This window comes from Pseudorasbora parva, chromosome 1 (assembly GCF_024679245.1).
Source record: "Pseudorasbora parva isolate DD20220531a chromosome 1, ASM2467924v1, whole genome shotgun sequence".
Taxonomy (NCBI): domain Eukaryota; kingdom Metazoa; phylum Chordata; class Actinopteri; order Cypriniformes; family Gobionidae; genus Pseudorasbora; species Pseudorasbora parva.
This window is the reverse complement of record NC_090172.1, coordinates 9451194-9462514: the sequence shown is the minus strand read 5'-3', so window position 1 is coordinate 9462514 and position 11321 is coordinate 9451194. Positions and strand designations below refer to the sequence as shown.

The 11321-nt window shown below is 38.7% G+C and overlaps 1 protein-coding gene across 4 annotated transcripts in view; it reads left to right on the top strand.

The window, feature by feature from the left end:
- The first annotated feature begins 2505 nt into the window (after positions 1-2505).
- The window catches only part of tspan5a (tetraspanin 5a), a 32239-nt gene continuing 23423 nt past the window's right edge, over positions 2506-11321 (top strand). For 2 of the 4 annotated variants that reach the window (XM_067419261.1, XM_067419174.1), the window contains exon 1: positions 2506-2889. In XM_067419261.1, the coding sequence (XP_067275362.1) occupies positions 2806-2889 (84 nt within the window). In that variant the 5' untranslated portion in view covers positions 2506-2805. The remainder of the gene's footprint in view (positions 2890-11321) is intronic. The other 2 variants (XM_067419344.1, XM_067419415.1) reach the window with 1 other exon arrangement.

Genomic DNA, 11321 nt, shown 5'->3' with positions numbered 1-11321 from the left:
GCATCTGTGGGAGTGTGGGCGGGCTTTTGATATCGCAGCTGTACTTCCTGCTCTACTTCCTGCGCTCTACTGTGCAACTCCGGTCCCGAAATCGCTACTGCGCAGACTCGGTCCCAAGATGTCAGCGCTGTGCAGGCCGCCTGAAAGCTTCAAATATGGCAAGCGGAAACGGACAATGTCGAGTCGTCCATATTTTTTCACGGTCTATGAGAAAAACCCATCCTGCCAAACCCCCAATTCCTTTCTTCCCGGAAGTGCATGAGGAGGTTGTGCGTTCCTGGAGAGCCCCGCTGTCTTCCCATGACCGTTCGGCAACCTCCTCCGCCTTCTCCGCCCTCGATGGAGTGGCGGCTAAAGGGTACACTAGGATTCCCCCGGTCGATCCAAAGCACCCCTCCAAAGCCTGTAGATTCTCATCTTCAATGGTGGCGAAATCCTAAAGAGCTGCGGGGCAGGCCACCGCTTCTCTGCATGCCATGGCAATCCTCCAGGCCTACCAGGCCAAGTTGATGTGTGACAAGCGCGAGGGTGGAGCTGACCCAGGGCTCAGAGATTAGCTGCAAGCCGCAACCAACCTCTGAGAAAGGTTACCGCACGCTCCCTGGGCCAGGTGATGTCCACAGCAGTGGTCCAAGAGAGACACTTATGGCTCATCCTGGCCGATATGCGGGACGCCGAGCGAACACGTATCCTCGACGCCCCCATATTCCAGGATGGGCTATTCGGCGGCGTGGTTGAGAGCTTCGCCCAACAGTTCTCAGCCTCCCAGAAGCAGACTGAGGCTATCAAACAAATACTGCCCCGGCGGCCAGCTGCTGCACCTAAAACACCGCCGGCACAGTCGCCTCAGCCTGCTCGCCGCCAAGGACGCCCTCCTACTCCCTCCTGTCTTGGTTACGTATGTAACCCTCGTTCCCTGAGGAGGGAACGGAGAAGTAACGTCCCTCTGCACATCCGCAGTACTGCTGGAACGGCCGAGAGTTCACCCTTGGCTCCTCAGCAGGTAACATAATGCGATCATGCCAGCTACTTCCTTTTATACCCACGTGGGTAGGCGGAGTTCCGCATGCAAATCTCGCATGCCCATGGCATTGGCACTGCCATTGGGCGCTTTCTAAGATCTCGAAGATGATAGGCTTCTAAGTGAAACCCCCATTCGTCAGTCATTGACATTACGTCTCCGTTCCCTCCTCAGGGAACGAGGGTTACATACGTAACCGAGACATTTCTGTTTTCTAATAGTACTACATAAAAATGATTAATTGACAGAGGAATTTGCAGAATGTTATTTTTATTTGATTTCTAAACTGGCAAAATCGTTCTTAGTATTAAGGCACTTTGTGCTAAAACACCTTAATGTTAAAACATAGGCCTAGCTAAACAATAGCATTTCATAACAGTTGAAATATAAAAGTGTACTGCCTTAAAAGGGCTGTATTTGCATTGCAAATGTTTTGGTTAACAGTAAACAGCTGTAAATTGTCATTTCATTACATGTTACATGAACATAAACAAATATGCAAACAAGTTAGACAAAAGAACTGTAAATATAGAAATATTAAATGCGTTGACTGTGAAATTGTATTTGCTGCTGCTCTAAAACAAGAACTGTTGGATTAAAAACAACCCAAGTTGGGCTGAAAATGGACAAACCCCAGAAATTGGGTTGCTAGAATGGGTGCTTTCAATGGGTTCAAACAACCCAATTTCTGGGGTTGTCCATTTTCAGCCCGACTTGGGTTGTTTTTAATCCAGCATTTTTTAGAGTGTGTCTTCACTGGAAGATATTGTAATATCTCAATGGGATTTTCCTGGTTAAATCTGGAAAATATTATAGGCTAGGCTATATGGCCTATATTATCTGCATACAACTCTGATGGAATCTAAATAGAAGAATTGGCTTCAACTCACAGCTTACATACAGTAGCAGTTACACTAGAATTGTGTGGTGACAATCGGGTCTTCCTCCATTGACTCTTAGCTCATGTTTACAATTCCTACAAAAACATGATAAATGCTTTTTGAACTACATTATAATGACCATACTGTATATTAGTTAGCTTTTGTAGCTAGGCTACTATACAGATAGCCTGCCAGATTAGCCTGATGATAGCTTAGTTTATACATGCATTAGCCTACACTTGCCCTGTGTTTTCACAATAATTTACGTGTTAATTTAAATGTTAAATATCTAAATATTTCAGTTATAAAAAGAATATAATGAAGTTCAATTATCCACTTCATGATATTATTATTATTAAGCTAATTAATTAGCGAAAGGGAAACGGTAATTTAGTTTTATTATGCAGTATAGTAACTTATATAGCCTACTGACAGTGACAGTATTTCACTGTTTAAAATGCAGTTTACGAAAATTGAGGGACATTGCGCGTGCAAGCAAGCCGTTTGGCGATGCGCGTGCTTGTGAGAGGGGGTGAATCATGAATCCCTGTGGGGGAGGTCCTATGGGGAGGACAACCAAGACACGGCAGCTGATTGGTTACTGGTGCTGTCAATCAAAGCAGCCATGTCAAGTGAAAAAAAAAACTGTGAACTAATTGCAGTGAAGAAGGGTCCGTTATTTCGAGATATACAGTGTTAAAGTCAGCGGATTTGTTTATAAATGACAGTCGGCATTGTATCTAATTTAGGCGCTGTTGAGGGTGGTCAGCATTATGTTTATTTTGTGCGGGTAATAACACCAGGACAGTTAGACATCGATGTCCTAAGAACGGAAAACTCAAACTGAACCTGCTTCGCGTTTAATCTGAGTCCAGTAGTTTGTACTGGGGAAAAAACGAGCCAATGATGTCAGGAAAGCATTACAAGGGTCAAGAAGTCAGCTGCTGCATTAAATATTTCATATTTGGATTTAACATTCTATTTTGGGTAAGAGCATTGTGTTTGCACCAGCATTTCTTTGTGTATATATCATTGTTTCTGTTTGTCATTGCATGTGAATGTGGCTGTGATGATATGTGGGTATTTCGCTCGCTTGCGCAATTCATTCCCTTTGTTCGTTTGTTTGAAACGCGAGCCGGTGTTGTAGCTACTGTACAAGAGAGTCGATTAAATTAAGACCAATCGATTATTACGTTGAGCAGGCAGCAGGAGCACCCGGTTCTGGTCCGTGTTGATATAACTAATAAAACTCGTTTATCTCAGATGTGCTGTGCATGACAGCCGCCAGTCAAGTGCGTACTACAGATAATCGGCTTTCTCTCTGGGAAGCAGTGCAACCTTCACGGCTAACAAAAATATGTCCTGCTAACGTTCCAAATGAAGTTCTGCAAACCTTCTGAATGTTGTCTTGACGTCCGAAACCTCCAGTGTTTTACCAGTTTGAAACGTTTTTTTCCCTTCTCCCTCTCTTGGTAATAATACAATACAAACGTTAATAAAGCATTACATTTTTGATTATTTCATTCACGTTACATTCGAATTGTCTCTAAACATAATGGAAACACGTAGAAACGACGAAAAACATCCAACTAAAACCTTTGTGGGAAAAAGTATGAATAATGGGATTTGTTAACACTTTATTTGAGTGTCCTTGTTACTATATTATTAATAACAGTAGAGTATGCATAACTGCATTTGCATGCAACTAACCCTCAAACAAACCCTAATCCTATAGTACGTACATGTAGTTAATTAATATTAGCACTTAAATATATAATTACACTGTAGCAATGACACCGTAAAATAACTTCTTTTTACAATGTAATTAAAGGTAGGCCTACTGACTAGGCTATATGTATTCATTATAGGGTTAGGATTGGGGTTTGGGTTGGTTTAGAGTTAGTTGCATGAAATTATGAATAATTTATAGTTATTAGCCTACTACAGTAACTACATATGTAACGATGACACTGTAAAATTAACTGTTACCAAATAATGTTTTTGTACTAAAGACCCGGCCCGGGAGTAAAACATCTGCAACGCTGTGCTGTATGTCTATAACTTTGTTATTACATAATTCCCATGTTTATCTGCTTTAAATTATATAGTTATAGTTATTTAAATATTCAGTTTATATCTGAACTGTTGAAAATAATGTCAAGTACAAAAAGTGACGTTGTTACCTACCCTCTACTGGGGAGAGTTAGATTTAGCAATATGCTCTCATTTTAGTTTTCTGCATTAATATAATCAGATGTAATTGTTCAAAATTATTTATTATGCCATCTTCAATATACCCCACACCAACTTACCACCTTACATTTTCAATATTTCAAATTGTTAACATTTAAACAGATTCTAAATGGTAAACATCTGAAACAGAGAGCGCATTATCCAAGACTTAAAAACAGGAAAATGTATTGTCCAATTTACTCAATTATATTATTTGCGATTTACGCGCCAACATTTTGTTTCTCTTCTAAACTGATTTATTTGCTTTCGCTTAACGTAATTATCTAAAATGTGCAATCTGTTATATAAAATTATTTAGGGTGAATGTGAACCAATCAAGTACTTGATAAAGATTTTTACTGAAACTATAATTCCCAGCATGCTTTGCTTGGGACTTAACAAGGAGAGTATTTTTTTTTTTAAATTAAGTGTTAGTTTATGTGTTTTGAGCAAGACAAGCAAAGGGGGAGACTATGTTTAATATTTAATTATGTTGGAATTGTGCTATAGCTAATAGTTTGGAAGCTAGCTACCGTCTTATAATTTAGTCATGTGACACAAAAATATAAAATATTGAATTAATTAATCCTGTTAGGGAACCATATTAGAATAATTTATAGGCTACTTAATTGACCCTTTACTAAGCCCCTGCCCTCCTTAGTTACTTTTGCTACGCCTGTCAAGCTTTGCGACTGGCATGTCTATTACAGTATGTATGCGCCGATGTAAGACATTTCCAAGGAGATTATTAGTCATTTTTTTGACGAACAAGTGAAATATTTTGGAGAGAAAAAGACAAAAGGGACTGCAGTATGCATTCGCGGGATATATCCATGACATACTATGCAACCGATTATAGAATAATTTCATTAAAATTTAAAGGGTTAGTTCACCCAAAAATGAAATTGATGTCATGACTCACCCTAATGTCGTTCCACACCCGTAAGACCTCCGTTCATCATCGAAACACAGTTTAAGATATTTTATATTTTAGTCCCAGAGCATAATGCAGTCAATGCCCACTTTACTGTCCATGTCCAGAAAGCTATGGACTACTTTGATGATGTTTTTATTAGCTTTCTGGACATGGACAGTAAAGTAGGCATTGACTGCATTATGCTCTGGGACTAAAATATAAAATATCTTAAACTGTGTTCTGATGATGAACGGAGGTCTTACGGGTGTGGAACGGCATTAGGGTGAATCATTAATGACATCAATTTCATTTTTAGGTGAACTAACCTTTAAGCTAAAGCCTATAGTCACAGTGCAATCAGCAGCCGCCGCATACATGTTCAGGCACAGCAGGGTAAGTGAAATGAGAAAATAATCAAATAATTATAAATCAAACATCTTATGAATAAATCTTGTGCAATAAACATTTTAGCACTAGCACGCCGGCTAATGTTACTACTAACACATTGTGTCTATTCTACGCCTAGGACCTGGCACTAGCCAGAGATACTGACCTGAGCCATACAACAAAAATCCCAGTTACTGAAATACAGCCTTATAACAGAAAGTCACTCTCTCAAACATAATGGGCTTTATTCATTTTATAAACACAGACACTGCAACAATCCTTATGATGAAGGTCTTAATTTGCACACAATTTGCCTAAACAAACTATGATACAAAACGAATAAATAAAGCTACAAGACAGTCCTTTTTATAGTCTATATACTGCATCATATGTAATAATTTGCATCAATTAAAAACCTCATGTTTTTTGAAGCAAACGTAGGTGGTTTTTTTAATCCTGTTGACATTTACTTGTGAATGGGGCCTCACACACTGCTTTATTCACGCCTGGCATTTCTAACCTTGGGTTTTATGTTTGGGGAAGAAAAAAAATCCCACCTCCATCCAAACTTTTAGGATAGGTATCAGATTTGCACAATCCATATGCACAAGTTCGCATCGGCATGTTTCCCTCGCTGGAAAGCTTGACAGCCCTTCCACACCTAGTTACGGCTGCAAAGCCACGATTAGCCTGTGGTGGTTTTCGGGCGTGGTTTATCGAAGGGTCAATTGTGATACTTAAAGCTACTCTGTGTGATATTTTCCCCCATCTAGTGGTGAAAAGGTATATGACCATCCAGTAGGGCTGGGACAACGCGTCGACGTCATCGATGACGTCGACGCAAAAAATACGTCGACGCAAAATATGCGCGTCGATTCGTCAGACGCAAAATAAAGATGGCGGCGCCGGAGAGTAGTAGCAACCATAGATGTACATAATAAAGTATTTTATGTAATTAAGTATATTATTTATTATGTATATTTAAGGTAGCAACACGAGTGGCTCTCAGACTTTCAGAAGTGCAAGGCTTGCGGGTTGGCCACAGTCTATGGGGTTGGCGCGCGGTGCACGGAGCATCACAGGCATGCGCGCACGCGTTTTGTTGTCACGGCTACATAAACAAATTTCTGCACACAGGAAGACAGATGTTTTGGTAATATTTGATGTATTTTAATCACAAAACAAACGTTTGCATCAAGTGAAAGCATCGGGCACATTGGCTACGTTACCTACATAATAAGCTGTTTTAAATTTAAAATGTTCAATGTCTAATCGCGCTGATGTGACCGAGGATATCCATCCTCTAAGTGAGCAGTTTCATCCCAGGACTATTCCTGTTTTAAACGGAATATTGGCGCCCATAATGCACTCCACATGTAACTGTTTTCACGGTCATGCCGCGGATGCGCGTGGCGTTTCTGTTGCGGGTCAGCCACGGGGCTGCGTGGCGTTTTCTCTGCCTTTGGACACTATAGAAGCGTGTCTGACGCGGCGCTGCTGCTGCTATTGATGCGGAGGGAAGCCCTATTCCTAATGTTAAACATAAATAGCCTACTGATACAGCAAAGAAAACGTCGGGAGTAGCCACATATCTATGGTATTGACGGCAAAATAGGCTACAGAATATTTTTTTCTGTATTGACAGTTGCAATATTTCAAAATCGATAATTGACGTTTTTTATTATTACAATTAGGCCTATATCTGCATTTATGTAAACCTACAGACTTTCAAACATGAAAATGTAATTTAATAATATGTATTCGTGTCAAAATGATATATAAACATCTTTTCCTATTCTATTTTGCCTGGAGACGCTCCCAACACACGTGAAAAATAGGCGCTCTTCTATTTCTAGCATGCACGCGTTTTCCGCGTGTCACAGTCATCAGTGTGCAAACTCCAACCTGTTAACATGGGAGCCGAAACAAAAACGGACACGCCACGCAGCCGAGACGCTCACGCTTGCAGTGTGTCCCCGGATTTGATTAACCATCTTGTTGATATTTAATCGATGGGCATAGCCTGTAGGCTGAGTTGCATACATAGAAAAATCGTATAATATGTTTCTTTGTTGTAGGTTAATACTTATTTATTTGTGTGTGTGTGTGTGTGTGTGTGTGTGTGTGTGTGTGTGTGTGTGTGTGTGTGTGTGTGTGTGTGTGTGTGTGTGTGTGTGTGTAGCCTACTTTATGTTTTCAAGGTTTTATTGAATGCATTGCTCTTGTATAGTCTTACTTTGGAATTTTAAGAGCAATAAACATATATTGCAATGTTAAGGAATTAATTTTTCATTCAGAAAATTAAATCAACATGTATAAATTGCTATTAGGCAATTAATGGGGAGATAATCGGTAATCGAATCGAATCGTAACCGAATCGGACAGGGAAAATTAATCGTTAGATTAATCGATGCATCGAAAAAATAATCGATAGATTAATCGTTTAAAAAATAATCGTTTATCCCAGCCCTACCATCCAGTGAATAATAGTTTCTGTTCCTCTCAATTCTAATTTCGTTTTAACTCCTACGGTGGCCGATTTAGTCCAAGATTAACATGGCAATCCCCTCTTCACATTCGACACGGTGCCATCGAGTGTTAAACGCGTAAGGCAAAGCTTGAATTTACGGGTATGTCCCTCTTTGGCTAATGTACTTTCAAGATGGAGGGGCAACATGTCGACCGGCATTCGAACCCCTCACCTGTATGTATTTTCAATGGTATATTATAAACTTACGAGAATACTTTATTACTTGTAAGAAGTAAATATACATTAATGAGCACACATATTTTTGAAAGAACTAAGTGTTTTTGGCTAAAAATAAACTAAAAAAGTTACACAGTAGCTTTAAAACAGCCATCCAGCTATGCTTCCATTCACCTTTTTTAGATATAAAAAACAAAAAAACTGGATGGAAACGTCAAGATACACAAAAATTCTCAAAATGAGGAAATTAATTTTTCATCCGATAAGAAGACTACAATGGAAACAAATTTACAGAATAAATACCTCGATGCACAACAAAAAACTCTTCAACAGAGGATGTGATTTGATAACTGTACAAGGCAGACCAATCACATTGCAGCAACATCTCAAATGTTAGTTTGGTTGTCCTGAAATGCCTGAGTCAAAATCTGTCATCAAAATGATTTGGTATAATTCCCTCCCAAAAGCGTTTCACACGATTGCATTCCCTAACACCAGGCATCCGAGCATAACGTGACAGCGTTTATTGCATTTCGTCTGTGTGCTCCGAGACGTTCAATTCTTATATAATGGTGTTAATGTGGGCAGATCAGTAATATAGTTGAATATTTAGTGTCCCTAACTGAGCAAGCAAAAAGCTAAAGGGCGATAGTGGCAAGGAACCAAAACTCCCATCAGGGAAAATAATGCAGAAAAAAACCTTGAGAGAAACCAGGCTTAGTCAGGGTGCCAGTTCTCCTCTGACCAACAAATGAACAGTGTATGATTATGATTCAGGCATTACAGGTCAGACATCAGATTAAATCAAGACATTCAGAATATCCAATTCCATCTGGTTGACACTCCAAAGAGTCACACACCTTTCATTGTCAACTCAACCCGTGTTACAACACTCCTATGGCCTAATGGAGTAAAATTCATTTTTACAAGATAGATCACTTTTGTCCTTTCACCTAGTTTTACTAATTATCTGGGACGCTCATCCTTTCACGTTCAATAATGAGGGCGGTATTATTGAGCGTTCACTGTGCCACTTTACAGAACTTGTTTACAATGAACTACTTGCTTCATGAGCTACTGTATGTTTAATGTTGACTCATGATACACGACACTAAAACTGGACACTGAAGTCAGAATCTCCTGTTATGATCTCACCCAACTTTTTTATTTTTTCCCCTTCTATTTTTGTGTTAACACGTTGGGGGTCGTGACAGCTTATTTACTAACAGATGACTCAAAATGGAAAATCTTATAACTCTTAAAGCAGCTGGAGTAATTAAAGCTTAGCTTATAGTCTTGTAGCATATAACACACCTCAAAAATATTGCTTTCATCTCGGAAAACTGTCTGAAAAAATTGAAAGTGAGTCAGGCTTTACTAGCCTGTTCCTCAAGTCAAAGCACTCTTTGTGCTATACTAAACAGAATGTGTTCATTGAGGTGTATGTCATTTGCTTCACGATGACAGATGGTGAACAAGAACATAAACTAAAAAGGTTGTGTACTTACATTATGCAATATTTTTCCGCAAGTGAATGAGGAGAAATAACATTATGCACTGCCTAATGGTTATATATATATTAAGCTGGACGCATTGCAGCAATGAGAAATTAAGCAAAAAATGCAGTAAAAAAAAATAAAAATAATAATTCTTGTGTTGAAATTAGTACTTTATGCAAGGTAGAGTCTGTATTGTGATGTTTTTCTATATTTAATTAAAATAATTACTCTTGTGGTATTTCCTTAAATTGCATACATTGACTGGATTGGCTGGAGTTGATCTCTTCAGTAATCTTATATAATTTTCTATCTAAAATGGAGCTCAGGATAACCATTATGCTTAAGCTTTACTGGAGCATCTGGATGATTTTGATCATAATATTGCATGTTTGCTCTGGGTATACTTATGCTACCAATGTCACCTTTCCGATTACTTGTGTTTAGAAAGCTTAATAAACACATGCAAACAGCCTGCACAGCTTAAATACCACAAACAACACCCTGTGGTGCTTAAATAACTGCGGGTTTTCCGGTTTGCTTCATTGTGCCGTGCAAAGTTGGATGGGAATGAATGGAGCCTTTGTACAACACACAACTCCAAGAAACTAAATTGTCCTTTATTACAAGTTTTACTCTCAGTGACTCCCTCTAGTAGAAACCATTTGACGGATTAATGAATAAATAAAATCCTTAATTTTAACAGATCAACATTTGAAATCCCAATGAAACGAACACAGAAACAGAACTTTTCGATATAATATAGGACGGGGACTTGGCTTTATGAAATGGTTGTTGATTGGATTTTGAGATGTGGGCACAATATGTTACCAGAGAGAAGTCTGACGTTTTCACCGAAAGATTTTGACATTTTCATCAAACCTTATGAGGTCAAAAAAATGTTTTTAAAATGCACGGAAGAATTGTTCTCAATGAGATCTATAACATGCATTTAGAAAATAAAGTTTTAATTTTGTGCCGGATGCAGCCTTTAATAAAATTAATAAATAAATGTTTATATGTTTCATAACTGTGCATTGAATATTAATTATTTTACTGTAAAATATATTTTCAAATTTTCAAATAAAACAAAAATTATTAGAGAATTACTATTTTAGTCTTTTTACATTTTATTGAATGTTATAAGGGGGGGGGGGACACTCAGTTTCAGTCAATCTCATGTCAATCTTGAGTACCTATAGAGTAGTATTGCATCCTTCATATCTCCTAAAAGTCTTTAGTTTTATTATATTTATAAAAGAAAGATAGGCTGTACCGAGTCTCTTTCCGCAAAAAAAAAACGAGCGGAGGCGTATCGTGTGGGTGGAGCTAAAGAATCACGAGCGCACGCAGCTATTGCATGCGTGTCTGAAAGCTGTGACATCCTTAAGTGTGGAAAAGAAAACGTTACTCTACATAAACCATGGCTATCAATCAGATTCAACTAATACAGATATGATCCATAATCAGATCTGGAGGATAAAATAAATTGAACAGGAGAAGCAGCACCATCAGGACTTCCGTCTCTGTGGTGTGTACTGTATTTAGTGGCTTGTCAACATTTGTGTGCGTTTACTCGTGGATTATGAGGACGTGATTTTGGTTTATGGACTACTGTATGCGACTAAACCTTAAGCAAAACGGTTTTGCACGTCAGACTAGTGTAACGTTATAGAACAAC